This window comes from Mastomys coucha, unplaced genomic scaffold (genome assembly GCF_008632895.1).
Source record: "Mastomys coucha isolate ucsf_1 unplaced genomic scaffold, UCSF_Mcou_1 pScaffold18, whole genome shotgun sequence".
NCBI classification, from domain to species: Eukaryota; Metazoa; Chordata; class Mammalia; order Rodentia; family Muridae; genus Mastomys; species Mastomys coucha.
The window spans coordinates 95,774,402-95,793,270 of record NW_022196900.1 but is presented as its reverse complement, the minus strand read 5'-3'; the positions used below and the strand labels follow the sequence as shown (position 1 = coordinate 95,793,270).

The 18,869-nt window shown below is 52.1% G+C and overlaps 1 protein-coding gene across 4 annotated transcripts in view; it reads right to left on the bottom strand.

The window, feature by feature from the left end:
• Positions 1-1,330: 1,330 nt before the first annotated feature.
• Capzb (capping actin protein of muscle Z-line subunit beta) overlaps positions 1,331-18,869 on the bottom strand; it is a 103,358-nt gene continuing 85,819 nt past the window's right edge. For 2 of the 4 annotated variants that reach the window (XM_031379243.1, XM_031379241.1), the window contains exons 5-10: positions 12,241-12,382; positions 11,870-11,986; positions 5,552-5,617; positions 4,820-4,896; positions 3,631-3,743; positions 1,331-1,620 (exon numbers count right to left, since the gene is read on the bottom strand). In XM_031379243.1, the coding sequence (XP_031235103.1) occupies positions 3,641-3,743; positions 4,820-4,896; positions 5,552-5,617; positions 11,870-11,986; positions 12,241-12,382 (505 nt within the window). In that variant the 3' untranslated portion in view covers positions 1,331-1,620; positions 3,631-3,640. The remainder of the gene's footprint in view (positions 1,621-3,630; positions 3,744-4,819; positions 4,897-5,551; positions 5,618-11,869; positions 11,987-12,240; positions 12,383-18,869) is intronic. The other 2 variants (XM_031379244.1, XM_031379242.1) reach the window with 1 other exon arrangement.

Below are 18,869 nucleotides of genomic sequence, written 5' to 3'. Positions count from 1 at the left end.
TACAGGAAGGTTTTTGGGCAAGGCCCACCTTTTCATTGTTCTGATCTTTAAAGGTTGCCTTATTAAGGTAAACAGCCAAAAACTAGTTGATTTGTGCTTGTTTACTGTGTCCCCTCCCCCTTTGAGTTCAAACAACTAAATGCACACAGCATTAAAAGTAGCCGTGTGTGTGTGTGTGTGTGTGTGCACGTGCATGCTCGTGCGTGAGCACGTCAGATCTGTCCTCTGTGTGGGTTCCAGGGATTGAACTGAAGCCTTGGTGGCAAGCATCCTTACTCACTAGTCATCTCGCTGGCCCAGTCTCTAGTTTTAGTATTCTGAGACAGCCTCACTATGTAGGTCAAGCAGGCCTGGATGTTACTATAAAGAGGAGGCTGGCCTTGAATTTGTGCCAACCCTCTTGTTACTACCTTCCTGGCGCTGTGGTTACAGTGTGTGCTGACACGCTCAGTTTTCTTTTGTTGAGACAATATATGCCTGTGTAGGCCAGGCCAGGCCAGCCTTGAACTCAAGTCCTCCTGCCTCGGCTTCAATGTTGCTATTACAGGTATGAGTCATGATATCTGGCCTGCTTATTCTTCCATCTCCCATGGAATTCTGTACTTCACATACAACCAAATAAGAGAACCCAGGACTGAGTTGGGGACATCACCAACATGGGGTGGCAAGCATGCAGCCGTCACACCCAGGGGGGATGACTAGCTAGCCTGGAAGGGTTCAACAGGCCCTGGGCCCTCCTTCAGTCCTCGGAGAAGGCTATGCATGTCTGGAGAGAGAGGCAGGTGAGCAAGAACACACAGCCAGCACTGATTGTGTCCCAGTTTCTTTTTATTTATTTTTTTGTTCTTTTTTTTTTCCTTTTTTTTTTTAAGTATGGAGGCTCAAGTAGAAGATGTAGATTTTTTTTGTCTGTTTAAGCTTTACAAAAAAACAAAATAAAACAAAAAACTCCTTTTGCATTCCATAAAAATTGACAGAAAAGCACCTGGCCAGAAGAGCAGCCGGTCGCCAGCCCCACCCCCACCGTGGTCTCCTTGGGACAAGGGCACACCTGCGCACGACAGTGCTGAGGACATCTCTCCTTCCTCCATAGCTGTCCTGTCCCCCGGCCCTGACTCCAAGCAACTCCCAAACACACGCGGATCAGATCTCCAGTTTTTCTTCTCTTTCACACACCAGTTAGTTCATAAAATTTTTTTGTTTTACATTTTTTACACCAATGTAACAAAAAGATGGAGGGAGCGGTGTCAGACAGTGTATCTGTGCCTATAAATGGGCAAGGGAAGGAAGGGGGACAGGCGAACAAAACCACACGGTCTCTATGGAAACATCGTGGGAAGCAGGCCTTGGAGCCAGAGGAGGGTGGTTATCGGACTTTATTTTGGGGGAGAGATGGCGCTGCGTAGTCGATGCAAACTGTTATATGACCTGTCAGGGAGGGAAAGGAAGAGGGAGAAGGAGCAGAAAATGAGTTTTCTAAAGAAAGGAACCTAACGAGTGCATGGCGTGTCCGGTTAGCAGAAGCGGAGGTCTTAACACTGCTGCTTCCTCTTCAAGGCCTCCACCAGGTCATTCTTAAGCGCTTCTTGCTTTGATTTGTCTGCAAACGTCTGCACAGACCTGCGGGGGAGGAGAGAGGCCATCAGCAGGCAGAATGATGAAGGGAGGTGGCCCGGAGCCACTGTGGGGTGCCAGGCTGCAGTCTATCCTGGGAAGACTGGGAAGTGGGCCCAGGGCCTGCACCGCAGTACCTTGCTGGCCATCTCTGCCCAGGCTGTAGGTGACCTGGCCTTTAGATCCCTAGGTCCATGGGTGGGGCTGCAGGCCTCAAGCTGTTGGGAGCTTTCTGAAACCACGCAGCCTGGGCCTTCTACCTCACACCTGCTGCCTAGGTCCGTTTCTGGCAGAGGGGTGAAGGCTCTGGATAGCGAGGACCTTTTAATGAAGCATCCACCCCACGCCCTCCACCTGCAAGAGAGGCTAGCTCTTTACCCCCTCCACCTGCACCTGCAGTAGAGGCTAGCCCTTTACCCCAATTCTGCAGGTGCAGGTGCGGCAACCCCTCTTCCCTGCCAGAGGCTTAGGAGCCAGACTCCGCACAGCTGAGCCACTGGGTTCAGGACAAGAGCCTCTGCTGCACGTCAGTGCTGCTGGCTGTAGACTGCATTCTAAAAGGCAGCCCTTAGAGAGGGTGAGCACTGTGGGCCCTGCGGCTGCCTCGGCTCGGCAGGGAAGCGCCAAAGCCCACGCAGCTGAGGCTTGGAGACCATCACAGTATGCAAAGTGCTTTGCGCATACACGGCTTAATCCTCAGAAGCCCTCAGGGTGGGTCCTCATCATTAAGCCCGATTTCCAGATCAGGTAAGGAAACAGAGCTGGAGACAGGTCCCCCGATGGTTCTTTTTATGACACATCGGTTAGTTAAGAGCGTACTAAACTATATGCAGCAACTGTTGAGAACTCATAAGCGGTGGAAGAGGCAGGGAGCATGCTCAGCAAGCGGCTCAAGTTCACACAGTGAGAGCACTATCGGAAAGTCCGTCCTCAAGTGCTGAAATAGGGGTGGGGGTGTGTGTGAGATGGAATGGGACAGAGAGGCGACTGTGGAAGTGCCTGAGGAGTCTTCAAGATAGTGAGGACAGGACCTGAGCCAAAAAGCCACTGATGATATGCATGAGCTGCTGCTTGCACTCAAGGATTTATTTGTCTCCTCTGGGGAGTTCAGGATCTCATGCTCTAACATGTGATCATGCTCTAACATGTTAGGCTCAACGCTAGCCTAACAGTGAGGAGCGGCGAGAGGGCTCAGGCAGAGCTGGGGTTGGAACAGGCCGGGCTCCCCTCAGGACACCTCGGACTGGTTTGCTAGGGATGGCAGGAGTAGTATCTCTTAAAAGAGTCTCCAGGCTACAACTGCCAGCTGAAGTCAGCACATGGACGAGACCACAGTGGCAGGGGAGTCCCCAGCTTGGAGCCTCAGTGTACATCCCAAGACCCTTGTCTGGGCTGGGCCTTTGGTGTCCAGCCCTGGGGCCTGTGGGTCCCACGAGCCCTGTTTTAAAGCCACCTCCTGAGATGCTGGCTGCACCTGCATCTCTATTTGTCACAAGCCAAGTGACAAGCCACGGTTGTTGGCCATTTTCAACAAGCAAGACTGTTTTCCTTCCCATCAGCATGGCCTGCTGGCATGGCTTGTGCCCAATCAATCTCAGAGACTTAGAGGGAGACTGCGCTTTCCAAGTTTGGGCTGTAGCTTCTGGACTTGTAGGATCCTTGGTAGAGGAGGTGGGAGGATCTGGCTGTGCTCGGAGACCTGAGGTGAGTCAGCAGAAGGCAGGGCACACAGCCCTTGCTCCTTGAGCCAGTGGAGTGGGTGCACCTAGCGCCCTCTGCTGGAGAGGCTGTGATAGTGCCACAGATGGAGCTTCATCAGGAGCAATAGCTCAAACCTGGTCTTTGCCCAGAGTGCAGAGCACACACACCACACACATGTTCACACTACGTGGGGTTGAGACTACGCGTTAATGTGGCTGCCCACCAGCTGTGAGCGGACACAGGTTAGTGGCAGGGTCTCGGCAGATTGGTGAGTCCTGTTTAGTGGGGAGGCCTCACACCCTTCAGACAGGATACCTGGGTCGGCTCAATTATCAGGCTGGATGTAGACCTGGCGCTGGGTCAGCACTTGAGAAAGCTCCCTCTGCAACTGCTTAAACTTGTGGTTGTCGGGGATAGCATCAAGAGATCTACAGAGAGTGTTCAGAGAGGGTGAAGCCACAGAAAGAAAGAGAGCAACAGAAATGCCAAACAAGAGCCTGGCAGCCGTGGGCAAAGGCAGAGACAGGAGAAGGCCGCCACGGCCCTGAGACTGACTGCACACCGCAACCACAGAGATCTATGTTGGCAGCGGCCTCGGTCTTTAGGGGTTCACACCTGCCTGCACACAGGCTCAGATGTTCCTCATGTTTCCCTCATTACTGGGAACGGAAATGGTGGAGGCTGGCCTGGCAGGAGAAGGTGCCTTTGGTGCCACGGCCCCCAGTGTCAGGCCTGACAGACCAGATACTCAGGACCACTGAGGACCAGGAGGGGCTGTCTTTCCTAAAGTATGCTGCTAGGCGAACTCACAAGTTACACCCTGCCTTTCTGTTGGCTGTAATAAAGCCTGCGCCAGGGAACGACATCAGAAGATGGGGCCCCACAGACTCACAACAGAGCTGGGCTGCAGAGCCCTTCCCAACCGTATCAGCCCTCCTAACCCTGTCGGCACTCTGCCTCCCGGATGAGACAAGGCCACCGAGAAAGGAGTGGGGAAAGAGGAAAGAGCTCAGACAGGATCCTAGCCACAGGAGTCCAAGGCCAGTGCTATCTCGGTCCCTCCTCAGTCACTTCCCTTGTTCCCAGCTGAGTTCTGCCTTCCATTCTCACTACACTGGAGCCAGAGGCCACAGTGAGTCCTGCCTGCTTCTGCAGAACCCAGAGCACGAGCCAGCGCCAGGGGCTTGGAACCCCAGGCCAGGCTGCTCAGCTCTCTTCAGTGTCTTGAGATCTGTGTGGGGCCTCCCAAGCCCAACTCCAAAGGGCCAGGGCACATCCTGTAGCCAGCCAATGGCCAGCTCCACCATGAATGTATCAAAGCTTACTGTGGTCAATGAGCCCAGTGACCAGAAATAGTAGAGGTCATAGAAAGTGTTGAGCCAACTTCTGAGCCTTTCAAACTGAGAAGCCATCCCTGACCATGTCTTGGGCTGAGGAGCTGAGATGCCCAAGGCCTCAGATCACTAAGGAGCCTGGGAATGGAGCCCCGTGCTTGGTGCATTACCTCAGCCCGTTGACGATGTCCTTTGTCTTTCCAAAGTAGATCTCATTCAGCGTGCTTCTGATTTTGTTTTCCATGTCCTGGGAAGGGAGGTGAGTCAGTGGAGCCAGCAAACAGGAACCAAGGCCCACACCCACCTGTGATCTCCCAGCATGCAGTTCTGGCCTTGGCCACAGGGTGGAGCTGTGGGGCTGCTCCCTTGTGCTGAGAGCCAGTGCCAGGCTGCCAGAACCCCACCTATAATTTGTGTTTTGGGTCTTTCTTATCCTTAGGCATGGAGGAAGCCAACACCTAGGGGCTGAGGGCCAACTCTGACCACTGCTGGGAGCGGGTCTAAACCACATCACCAGAGCACTGCCTGGCCACCATCTCTGTGAACTGTTCTGTGAAACCAGAGAACACGTCTCCAGTCCAAACAACACCCCCACTTCCACACAGGACGTGGTGACAGGCGAGACTGCAGCAGCCTCAAGTGAAGCTGCTCCAAGGCCCCTGGTGTTCCAAGGATCTGTTTGCACCCTGAGTTCAGATCGCTGTTCACACAGTGATCAGGGGAAACATGGCCGAGCAGAGGCGCTGGGGTGGGTGGGCCTGGAGCCCAGCTCCGCTTGCATCCAAGTCAGAAGAAAACTCAGAAAACTGGAGGCAGGGCAGGAACAGCTGCAGCAGAGGAAGGCAGTGGGAAGCAGGCTGGCCTGTGCTGCACTGGGGCAGGGTGAACCTGGAGTCACTCACCTCCACTAGGCGCCCGATGTTGGCTATGTGTGGGGAACAGTCACTCACAGTTTCGTCTTTCTCCATCTGCAGAAACACATTGTTCGGTCAGAGAAAGCTGCAGCTCCAGAAAGCAGCCTGCCACTACCAACTCACCAATACGCCTGCCCCAAGTCCTGTGCCCCCAGGTGTCTGTCCCTGCATGTCACCGTCCTCTGGTGGCTCTGTGGAGCTGTTGTTACAAGGCCACTTTTCTAGCACCAATGACGGAAGTTTTGGGTTATAAACAGCCCAGTGAGCAGCAGTCCCAAAGCCCTACCGTCCTAGGGCATTGTCTCTTGATGCTGCGCTGAGAGTGGACTTTCCACTTGGCTCCTAGGGCCGCAGCAGGGAGGGCAGAGGGCCACCCTGGCCAGGTCACTCTGGCAGCCACAAGCACAGACTGCTACTCAGATCTGGGTGAGGCCTGGTGTGGCACTGGAATCTTCCCATATCCCATCATTGCTACATCTTGACCAGCCCAGCAATAGCAGCCGTGGATCCTATCAGCTAACGCCTGGTTAGGAGGGACTCTCAGACCTTGTCCAGCACCCTCACCACTCCAAGGCCGGCAGCTAGTGGTGCAGGGGAATGGGAGACTCCAGGTTACAAGGCACAGGGCCAAGAGCCAGCTCAGCGCATGAATGGAGGAGTCAGAAGGGAGATAAGAGGACCTGCTGCTGGGTTCTGGTTTTCTTATGGTGAGCTTAACCTCCCTGACAGAGTGCAACAGAGAGAAGAGAGCGGCCCACCTTCAGATTCACAGGGAACCATGAGAGTACTAAGTATTTAAAAGCTAAACATGGGGGGATGAAGAGATGGCTCAGTAGTTAGGAACAGCGGACTGGGATTCAATTTCTGGAACCCACATGGTAGTATGTAATTGGTGACTCCAATTCCTTCCTCCTGGACGGGACAAGAACTGTTGAGAGGTCAAGGTGTGGCATAACTCATGATGAGCTAGTAAAGCCAAGCTGTGTGTGTATGTGTGTCTAATCCCAGAATGCCAGCAGGGCTTTGCAGCTTGGAATCTGTTACTGCATATGGCAGAGTGGGCCTAATAGGTTCTAACAGAATTGTCCACACAGGCACCTGCTTATACTATAGTTAGTGCTGGACCACCGAGGAGCAGTAGGGTGGCCATTTAGCACCATGCTGCAAGCTGAGAATCCAGCTTAGAGTAATAGTCTGGACCCAAGGGCCTCCCAGAGCCACATAACTCTTTGCAGAACAGGGTTCTAGTACCAGCAAGGGATCTGACTTAGAGCTACCCAAAGGAGGTGGTTATGGGGGTCCGTGAGAGCCCTTGGTGCCTTGGTCCCTTAGTCTAGACCCTGAACTGGGCATCCTTTGGCAAGGGGTCCCAGGAAGTCTTAGACTCTGTGAAGTATTTTCACGACGCCAGTGTAGTGAGAGTGTTCACGACTACAGTGACAGCCATGGTCCCATTCCAGGTGTGGTCGGCACGGTGCTGGTGGAGCATCATTTTTGCAGAGTGGAAGCCGACTGCTAAGACAGCTGGTTAGTGTGTGCACTGAACATAGCTGGGGAGCACACCTCAGATAAAGTACAGGGCTTGCCACCCATTTTTGAAAGGAGTTCTTAGAAACCAACATCCCACATGGTTCCCATGTCCAGCCTCAAGACTGCTTAGCTGCTCCGGTGGGGTTCTGACCCGCGAGCTGCACCTTTCCAGACCAGTCCCTCTCAGTCCCCCGCTTTATGCAGAGGAAGAGTCTTGTCTCCACAAGAAAAGGGATGAAGGCTTTGAGGTCTCTCAAGGGCCAGCTCAGTGAGTGATGACAGCCTGGGGTGAGCACAGCTCGAGCAGTGAAGGGCTCTCACCACTGGGCAGGTAAGAGCCTTCTGAGCAACTCTGTGCCTTGTCACAATGCTTGTGGTTCAGAATCAAGAGCCACCTCCAGCAGGGAAAGGCTGGAACCCTAGACCCTCAAAGGAATAGTGTGTGTGTGTGTGTGTGTGTGTGTGTGTGTGTGTGTGTGTGTCGGGGGAGGGGGTGTTGGACTGCCTAGGAGCACACAGGGGACCTCAAAGCTCAAGATCCTGGCCCATGCAGGCAGTTTTCCATAGGCCCCTTGCCGCCCCCACGGCCTCCTCCTCCCACACCTGGCTGGGGTCAGCTTGCTGGCAGCACTGGCCCTCCAGGAACAGAACTGTTTTTGCAATGCATATATCATTACACCCTCATAAAAGAAGCTGCCAGAAGGAAAACATTTTTATGTTCTGTGGCGGCACAGATGTTCCACAAGGTGGTTCCAACTGAGTCTGGAGTCAGGACCCAGCCTGCCTGTCCCCATCGAGACTGTTTCCACCTCTCTATGGCAGAGATGGGGAAGATACAAGTAAGGGCTTGAATCTGGTGGTTGGGGTCCTCAAACAGGGGCGGACGGAGTTTCCCACTGCCACAAGTGTTTTTCCTCACTGGCCAACAGCAAGGTGGCCACTTCTAGCTCATGCCCAAGCACAAAGGGCCCATCTTGGCATCCACGTCCTTGCCTTTACTGCACACTAAGCTAATGAACATACACACAGCATATACCACTTGTTAAAGCACACACCATGCCAGGGGGCCCTGCTGCCCAAGTGCCCAGCTTGTGCCATCAACATGAGACTGTCAGGCCAGGATTAACCCTGCCACCTAGCCACAGACAATGCTCACACAGTGCCCTAGGGAGGAGGAGTGTCCGACAGAGTTGGTCATGTGGAGGACTCGCAGGAGTTGAGCAAAGAGTCAGATTGGCATGGGCTTTCAATAGACGCCATCAACTCCACAGAGCACACAGAATCTTAGAAAGTGTTAAGATTTGTCTGGTCTCATTTGGTGGTGGTGGGGGACAGAGCTACAGCCTGGACCAAGTTCTGGAGGATTCTGAAGGCAGTTTTTCTTGAGAAAACCTTTCAGGGTGTGTGTGTGTATGTGTGTATATTATATATGTTTACCAGAAAAGCCAAGGAAAAACCACAACTCAGGGATCAGAAGTTCTGGGAAGGATTCAGTCCAATCTCTTCCGCCCCTGGAGCACCCCTGCCTTCCACAGCCAGGGCAGGCCTGTGGGTGGTGATCTCACAGCAGCTTTTCCTGCCCCAGGCCATCTTAGATACAGCCCTCAGATGACTCCACCTTGACCACCCCACAACGCAGCCTGCGGCTCTAAAGGTCTGCCCAGCCTTCATTCCCACCACCTGCAAGCAAAGGCCATGGGTGTGTCTTCTTACAAAAATATCTGCATGGCCTAACTGCCAAGCCCAGGTCAGGGAGGCCTTCCCGTCAGGAACCATGGGCAAAGACCGCTGGCCGCTGGCCTTTTCCTGAAGACCTGTGGCTGCTAGGGGAGGTCTCCCTGCAAATGACCAGTGAGCCCAACCTCCCCACTTGATTCATCACCCCACCTTTGCGTCTAAATACTTAGAGTCTCAAAAGAAAATGAAGTGAACATCTGTAGCCCTGCCCTGGTGGGAGTCTTTGGATCTCTTTCCAGAGATTTATGGTCTCCTCATTCCCATGTCTCTGCTGTCACACAGGCGAAGTGACCTCTCAGGCAGCTTCCTTTTCCTATCTAAAACTGGGCATGTCGCACCTTTTCACTTGCTCCTGGCCTTCCCACTGGGGCCTCAGTGGCAGCCTGCCAGGGGCACCTTCTGCCACCCACTCAAGTGTGGAGGCTGCCTTGGCAGGAAGATGCAAGGAAGTGGGAATGAGCTCCCCCCAGAAGGCCTCCGCTGCTGGTCCCACCACCCCCAGAAGACTATCTCCCATCTAACGGATGTCCCCAAGAGACAGCTTTGAGTGGAGGCACCGCTCTTAGCAGGGTGTCCTGAGCAGCTGGGCCACTTATCACCTGACAGCTGCCACCAAGCAAGGTTCTCAACTCCCTCGATGTACTCCCAGAAGTCATAGAAGGAGAACAGGACAAGGAGCAAACCTGCACTACTCCTGGGACAGAGCCCTGAGAACAGACCCTGCCCTTCTGGACATGGGGCCTGGGAAACTAGGAAATGAGGGAAGCCCCTGGCTGCTGGGGAGATGGGGAGCTGCTCATCCTTGACGAGGGGTGCTCCTCAGAGCTGCACAGCATGGCTTGCAGGGTCAATGCCTGGCACCATGGGCCTGGTGAGAATGCCCTTCCTGACACCGTGGAGTGGGTATGTAGGACAGAGGAAGGAGCCCCTGCCTACTTATTGCCAAAGCTGTGTTGTGTTGTGTTGTGTGAGTGTCATCACTCCCGAATGGACATCACCCGAGCTCTGACCCAGAGTGTGGGAGAAAGGGCATGTATTAGACACATGTGGGTTCAAATCCCGGATGTGGTACTTTGGTTCTAGTCAGTTATGTAACGGCATGCGTGGGCCTCGGTTCCCTCACCTGTTAAATGGCCACTGCCTAGAATCTACTCGACAGAGGTGGGAAGCAGCCATGTCTACTTGCTGTATGCTGGTCCACATAACCTTCCTGGAACCCCAGTCACCATCCAAGGCAACCACAGAAAACTGTCCAGGGCTCACATGGGACTCAGAGTTGAGCCGCTTGCCCCCCTGCTCTGCCCACTCAGGAGTTTGCTTTGTTAGCGTCCATCTGTCCATTTGTGGCCTCTCCTCTTTACAGCTGCTGCTCACATGGAGGCGAGCCTCAGTATTAACGCTCCGTGGATGAATTGCAGCCCTGGCCCTATGGATGATGACAGCAGCACGGATTTCCTCAGGAAAGCCCCGAGAGCACAAGGCAGCAGAGGCACTGCAGACATGGTGTGCTGAGGACAGCCACTCAGCAGGCTGAGTCTGGCTTGGCAGGGCTACTGAGGACGCACTACCAAGCCAGATGCTGGTCATGGGCTGGCAGCGCTGACTTAAACTATTAGGAAGACGGACAACTAAATATGTATGCAGGTCACTGTACACCAGCTCTGATTACAGACAGTTCTCAGCAGCAAGGAAGGCAGGAAGTAGCCTCCGGATGGACTTAGGGGCTCCCACCCATTCACTGGGTAGCAGGAAGAAGTGAAGCTGGCTGCCCGGGGACTTGGCTGGCCCGCCTATGTCCAGGGCCTGAGACACTGAGAGTGCATGCCCACACAGCAGGACGAGTTCAGAGAAAGCCCTGTCTAGAGGACCTGGGCTCCCTGTGGCCTCTAACTCTGACAAGGACACAGGTCGTGAGGGTTTTGCACAGGAGACTCTAAGGCCCTAGTGGCACCCCAGATGTGCAGGCTGGCACTGGCCTCACTGCCTTTGCACCACTGTTTTTCAACCACATGTAGGTTCCTATGCAGCTTGTAGAACGCAAATGTACCTAGGAAAGAGTTATGAACCCAAACTTTTCTGCCATGTGCTTCTCTTAAGAGCTATCAAAAATAAAATTATCTTGGGTGATCTGGGTACTGTGAAATGAGCCTTCTACGCAAGCAGTCTACCAGTGAGCCTCATCCCAGTCCCCAGTACAATAATCTTGTTGAGAAGAGAGCTCTTTGAAGCCAGACACTGGAGAACAGGAAGGGCTCTGTATAACGGGCTCCTAAGCGATTCTCCTCCTGAGGACTTCTGCTGTGTTTAGCACAAGGCTTCCTGCCACACCGAACAGTGCTCCCCTAAGATGGACAGGTGTGTAAGGGGTCCTGAAGGTGTCAAGATTATAAATGCAAACTCTGGATGGAGTGTGGAGGGCCTGGAAGCTGCTCGGGTGCATCTAATAGTTCCTAATGTAGATGCCGAGAGGCAGGGCATGCAGGGCCAGGGAGGCCAAGTTCTACATTCTGCTCACGGCCTGAAAGGGACATCTTAAAATATGGCCGCTAGAGACAGCCAAGCAAAGGATGGTGAGCAACACACGGGATAGGCTCGGCAACTTTTCATGTGCATGAAGCTGGAGAATGAGCATGCATATCGCGTATCTCCAGTTCCCCACCAAGAACCCTCTGCTTCCAATAAGTGGAAGCTCAGACCTGGTCAAGGAGCAAGCAACTGGGACTGAACTGCAGGGAGCAGCAGGTCACATGGAGTCCACAGCCTAACCTAGCAAACTCAGCAAAGTGTGAGCCTAGAAGACGCCAAGCCCTCGTGGATGACGAGCTGGCAGTCACTCGGTCCTACTACAGCGGGCAGCTGCCTGTCAGACAGCTGGTGTATAGCCACATGCAGCTCAGCCGGCAGTGATGTGTGAACATGAAGTACCCCTTAGCAGGTGGACTGGTAGCTGCCCATACACGCCCATTCTAAGCAGGGCAAAGTGCTCATTTGCTTCTGGTAGCAGTGGGCACTGGCAAGAGGCCGGAGTGAAAGTTCTACCTGTCTGGTTAGGCTGCCTCCCAGGTTCATGGTGCCCGAGCCGGATTTGTTGGTTTGCAGCCATAGCATCACCGTGGAGGTCAACTTGTAATGGGCGGTACGGCCGCTGGACTTCTCCTGGGGGACAAGGTGGAGAATGTAACTTTGTAAACCTGAGCTGAGGAGGGAGACAAGGAGCCCCACCCACCAGCCCCTCCCAACACCAAGGCCTCCTCTCCTGTACAGGACAGAGCTGTCACTGTGCCTTCAGTTCTCTGGGGACTTTCAGTATCAATAACCATGTCACCCTGTCTTTACCCACGTGGGTTCTGGACATGTTTAGGAGTTAGTGGGGGCTCATGGCCTAGCATGTCCCTTGCGGGTGGCAGCACCTGCACTTCTACCACGTGGATGGAGTCCCAGCAGCCTTTGATCTTCTTTGATCCATCTCCAGCCTTCTTTATGAGGATCACTCCAGCAAAGCCATGATCAAGATCCCAGAGGTAGACTGAGGAGACACCACCTTCAAAATACCTGCAAGACACATGCCCATGGAACGTTTGATGCCAAGCCAAGCTCTGGGCCTCTGGCCTGGGTACCATATTGTTGTAGCAAATGCTACTCTCAGATGACACTCTAGACACTTGTTCAGGATTAAGGACCCTCCACACAAGATCCCAGGGCTGACATTTTGACCTGGCCTGACAATCCTAAGGCTGCAGAAGCAGAAAAGCAAGGCCTTAGGAGCCAGGGAAATCAGTCTCTGAATTTGAGCTCTGTCTCTGGCAAGCTTATTGAACTTCTCTGGGCTTCAGTTTCCTGCCAGTTATAAGATCCAGCACGGTGTGTTCCTCCTCATCACATAGCTGGCCATCACTGGAAAATGTTGCTTCCAGAATCAACTGTCACCTCATTTAACATTTCTATCTTTCAGGAAGGCTGTCTGACAAGCCTGTGGACAGACAGAGTGCCTTGCTATAGAACCTAGCAGAAGAAGCGCTGTGTGTGGGACAACACCTCCTTCTCAGGTCATCAACACTATAGAGCCTACAGATCTGACGAAACAGGAAGGGGAAGAAGTAGAGGCCGTCCGGCTAGGGTCCCAAATCCAAGGGTGACAGACAGATGGCTGCTAAGATCTGTGAGGCCAGCTGATGTGACCTCAAACTCCGCTAACCAACACAACTCCAGGAAATCGCATCTCTTGTGGCCAGTGTTTTCCTCACCATGAAATCCAGTGTCTAACCTCAGGTAAAGCCCATTAGTGAAAAGGCACATCTTAGAACTAGGGGCTGGAACCGTGGGGATGGAGCCTCAGTCCCCACAGCAGGCTTATGGTGGCAGGGGCCACCATAGCAGGCAGACATGGCTGGGGCCAGCAGGACTTTGGCTGGCTCTGTCCACAGCCCATGCAGTCAGGGACAATATGCTGAGGAGGGTGATTAGAGGGTAGGACACTGAAGAAAAGGGTAGTGGACACCCAAAAATGATTATTTAGGGTGGAGAGGGTGGCTTTTGGCAAGCAGAGTCAGGCCAGGTCCTGGCCAGGCTATCCTTGAATTCGAAATCCTCCTGCCTTGGTATCCTGAGTGCTGGGGTACTGGTATGAAAACTACTGCTTTTGATATTAAAAAAAGTATATTCAAAATTAACAAGCACCTGTGGTTTAGGTCACAAAAAAGCTGTTATACAATAAAAAAGAAGCCACGTGCTAAATGTTAACATTTGAGAATGAGGGGGAGGAAAAGGAGTCTTTGGGGAGTGAGCTCCATACCTACAGTTCCACATCCTTAGGCTCTGGTTAAAGAAAGGCCATGGGCACCAAATGTTCACACACTTGCCCATGATTTCCTGTGATTTGCACTGGTGCTTCCCCATGCTAAGTGTGGCTGCACATGCCTGGCAGCCCAGCATTTGAGAAGCCAAGGCAAGACTCCTGCAGTCTGAATCCAGGCTACACACTAAGTTTCAGGCTAGACAGAGTTACAGAGCCAGGCCCTGTCTCACGGCCACAAAGAAGGGTGTTATGAGAACCTCGAGTGATGGAGAGTGCATGAGTGAAGTGTGCAGGTCCCTGTAACCACCCTGTCATTTTATTATTATTATTTAAGATTTATTTATTATTATAAATAAGTACACTGTAGTTGTCTTCAGACACTCCAGAAGAGGGCGTCAGATCTCATTACAGATGGCTGTGAGCCACCATGTGGTTGCTAGGATTTGAACTCAGGACCTTCCAAGAGCAGTCAGTTCTTTTAACTGCTGAGCCATCTTGCCAACTTCCCCCCCACCCCCCATCATTTTATATGAAGGCCTTTGGCATCCAAGACTTTGACATTCACGGGGCGTCTTGTAGGCACCAAGGCCAGTTATACCTCATCTGCAATTTGACCTTGATTTGAAAACACCCCTCTGCCCCCCCCCCAACTGCTCACAAACAAGATATTCACCAAAGTATAACTGAGATGAAATCAAAGAGTTCCTGTCCTGCCAAGGACACGAATCTCCCCCATGGTCACACAGTGCAGGTGCGATGGCTGTTCTGCCTTCTACTCCTAACTCCTTGAGGAGCTGCCACTCTGCCCCTCCACCCATGGCTCCCTGAGGACTGGGCCCAGCCTTCACATTTTTTTTTTTTTTTTTTTTTTTTTTTTTTTTTTGGTTTTTCGAGACATGGTTTCTCTGTATAGCCCTGGCTGTCCTGGAACTCACTCTGTAGACCAGCCTGTCCTTGAACTCAGAAATCCTCCTGCCTCTGCCTCCCAAGTGCTGGGATTAAAGGCGTGCACCACCACCGGCTCAGCCTTCACCTTCATTGTGAAGTATGATCAAATTAAATTCTGGTATTGATGCCCATCAGCCAGGGTGGGACACAGCAGGCTTGCCCAGTAGATACCCGTTAAGTGTCTGCTGGCTAAGTGCTGGGCAGAGTCCGTGCAGCTCATGGGCACAGATGGGCACCCATGGGACAGTGTTCTGGACCATCACTTTGTAAATCCAGAATGCTGGCCAACAAGGGGCATTAACTTTATCTTGTTCAGAAACTTTCTACAAGTACCCCTGTCCCCCACAGCACAAGGGAGACACACTACTGTGCTTTGGGACCTGAGGAGTCATGTCTTATAGGTTGTGTGACACATATACATACTAGGGCATTCTGGAATGTTCCTGGGATGTGCAAAGATGGACTAGCCATACAACCCTGTTGGATGAGACTTGGTGGTAGCAAGAGATTTTCTGACTCAAGTTCTCAGGTTCTTGGGCGTCTGCCGTAAGCTGAGGAGGGAGGCACAGCCCACAGCAGAAGCGAAAAGCACTTCTGCTGGATGTTTCCTTTCCTGCTGCCCACAGGCCCAGAGTCCCAGCCACCACCGTCCTTCCTCTGTGTACTGCTTGAAAAGCCTCCTGTACTGTTGTTCTTGTCACAGGCCCATTTCCATGAGCTGGCTCAGGCTCTGCTCTGGTGGGGACCAGCAGACACGGTACCTTGAAAGCGTTTGTCAACACTATCCAGTGACCAGTACAAAAAGCAACAGGTGACCTAAAGTGAGTCCCCAGGGACGCACCCTCAGTGCTCTATAAGCATTTATAAGGTGGGACAGGCTGTCTCAGCTCTGCACCCCAGCTGGAAGCCTAGCCTTGGCTCTATCTTTCAGGTACCTCAGCTTCCCCTACAAGCCACACTGGCCCGGTCTAGAGTTTCAAATGCTAGAACTGAAGGAAGCAGAAATGCAAGCCGGAGGGTGACCTCCTTGTGGGCTCCCATCCCTAAATTTAAAAAAAAAAAACAAAACTTTTTTCAAGAAAAATAAATTTAAAAATCACCCCATAATACCATAAATCGACATTTCCCACAAATCTAATTTTTCCAAAGTTCCTTCCAGTCTTTGTTGAGATGTTGGACTTTTATGTAACTGTAAGGGACGATGCCAGGACGGGTTAGCGTGGCATTTTTCACCAGGCAGCTGGTGCTCAGCCCATTTCCACAGTGGCTAGTGGCCATGGAGAAGTTCCTCACTGGCCACAGAGCAGAGGCCATGCCAGTGGCCTGCCACACCCGGTTTTCCTAAGAATTGGAGTGTTCTCTGCGGAAGCAGGGCGGACAAGATGAGACTCGGTTCCTGAGACAGGGCCCCAACAATTCAAGAATGAACTTGATTCCACACACCAAGAAGGGGGACTGCAGGGAACTCACTCAGTTGCAAGTCTCAACAAGAATGTCTAATACAAAGGGACTGAAACCAGAGTGATTAGAAGGGCCATTCCGAATCATCCAGAAGCCCCAGCTTTGTTGGCAAGCACTGTGCGAAGGGAGGTGGCTATGGGGTGCTCAGACAGTTGTACCCCCATTATATGGTTTATGGTTTTACTCTGCGCGTGAAGCATTAATTAAAGAAAGGCCTCAACAAGGCTTTGAAAATTTACTCTTACCTACTGTACTTTGATCATGGTGACATGAAACACGGAAAAAAATAATTTTATGTGGTTCACATTTATGAGTTTTTACATAAAGGCTTTTGTGGGTATTTTAAGAATGTGCTAAAATGTTGTCTGAAACCACATGAAGCCATTGGAGGCGTTGCCGGCCAGAACTAACAGCACACACATGGAAGCACTTTGATTGGCCTTTGTACATTTAATGAGTCAAATAGTATTAATATTGTTTAAATGCTAACATGCTAGTTCAATGAAGTGGCTCTGCCATGGCTCCAGGCCTGTTCTCGGGCCTTGCATGTCAACAAGACTGTGGAATCCAATGTGGCCAAGAGAAGTTAGGGGATCCCGCTGATACCACTCTGAAATCTAACTTGAGGTTCTGACAAAACCTCCAGTTCTCTAAGGACCGAGGAGAAGGGGTCCAGGAGGGAAAGACCACAGGGCTCCTACAGCAAGGAGTCTAGTCAGGTTCGAGAACATTCCATAAGAGAGGAAAGTACAGGCTCTTCTGAGGCCTCCCCCCTCATGGAAGGGGAAGCAACAGAGGGATGTAATCATTTTGGACAAAGTTGGGCCATGAAGGGAAGAGTTGAGCCCCACCTACAAAGCCTCACAGCAGACTCAATGACAGATTACCAGGGTGTGTGTGTGTGTGTGTGTGTGTGTGTGTGTGTGTGTGTGTGTGTGTGTGTGTGTGGTGTGCGTGAGTGTGTACGTGTGTTTGTATCATCTTTGCTGGTGTCAGAGGAGCAGACACGCATCAGCCACCAGTCTTATCAGAAGGCCTGGTGGCCCTGGCAGTCTACAAAGGGGAACAGAGCTGTAGAGTAGTCTCGTGGGCCTTGAGAAACAGACGCTTCAGGGGAGAAGTTATAGTTCCTCTGACTGAGAACAATAAGGGACTGACTTGGGGGACGAGGGAGTACTGCACTAGATGAAGCAGGAGGCACACACAAGACCCTCAGAGGGGCTGGCCACTGCCAGTGAGGCCATCACGTTTATGCACCTATGTGAGCACATTCTCTAACCTCCTTTAGATCCTTAAACTGGATCACGATTTGTTTTCTGCATCCCTGAAAACCCCTTTCCAGCTGCACACCATCAGTCACACTCAGAGTCCATGCCACAGTCGGCACTGTGGAACCAAAACTCGAAAACATACTACATTCAAATGACCTACTTGAGAGAAGTGAAGGAAGTGTTCTGGCCCTGAGGAGTGTTTGATGCCGGTGTGCAGAGCCCTTGGATGCAAAGTTGCTTTGGGAACCTAAGCTGTAATTGTGACCCACCCAAGCTGCAGCCTTGGCCAGCCCGAGCTGCAGATGGAATGAGGAGATGGGCTTTGAGTGGCTTTGGAAGCTGGCCTACAATCCTGCCTCCTGAGACAGTAGCCAGGTCCGAATGCAAAGGTTTTGCATGCACTGAGTCCCGGGTCACAGCCTTTAAAAAAGCAGTAAGACTGAGGCCTGGACACTCTTGCTGGAGCTGACCTTCCAGCACCCTCCAAGAAACAAACTGTGGTTCTAGGGTTCACAGGGACCTTCCTTCAGCCATGGGCCTCTGCCTGAGCAACTGCCGCAGGTCTGGGCTCAGACCATGAGACTCTAGTAGACTTAGACCTGAGCTAACCATGATGCTGACCCAACCCAGTCTGAGGCTTAAGGAAGAAATGAAGTCTCAAAGATGCTAGGTAGGGATTTTCTTCTGAAGCTAGATTGATTAAATAAAGCCAGGACATGCAGGGATGGCCACACACACCTATGAGCCCATCCTTCAGAAGGCTGAGGCAGGAAGGCCTGGAGCTGGAGTGATACTCAAGCAACTTGGGCAAAAGCCTGTAAAAGGTATGGGCTGGAGACAGCTCTGCGGGCGAGAGGACTTTCTGTGCAAACAAGAGGATCTAAATCTAAGTCACCAGCACCCACATAAAAAGATGGCCTTGGTCAGTGATGTGGCTTTGCAGGTAAGACATCCCCTGCCAAGCATGACAACTTTAGTTCAACCCCTGGGGTCCATGGAGGAAGGATAGAGCTAACTCCTACAAACTGTCCTCTGACCTTCATACGTACACCTATATAAAATAAATACATTAAAAAAGAAACAAGCTGAGGCCAGATATAGTGGTATGCCTCTGTCACCCCAGCACCTGGGAGGCAAAGGCAGGCGAAGGCATTCTGCTCTACAGAGTGAGTTTCAGTCTAGCCAGGGCTTACATAGTGAGAGCCTGCCTCAAAATCAAACCTAACCAAACCAAAACAGAAAATCCAAAACAATCAACAATCAACAAAAGGAAAGCCAGGCACAGCCGCAAGTGTATTTGCCTGTCACCTTAGTTCCGGTGGAGCAGAGTCAGGTCAACCCTGGGAACTCACTAGCCAAACACTGTTCCCTCATGTGGAAATCAGGGAGCTATAAGAGCGAGTCTGTCAGCCCTACACCCGGGACCTGGGGCTGCACAAGGCTTAAGAGGTAGATACTGAATCTCATAAGAGTGGGTTCCTAACGTCTTCCATCTCTGTCAAAAGCTGCTGTTACACGGCTCTAGGCACAAGGCACTCAATGGCTCCTGAGGCAAACGTTTCTG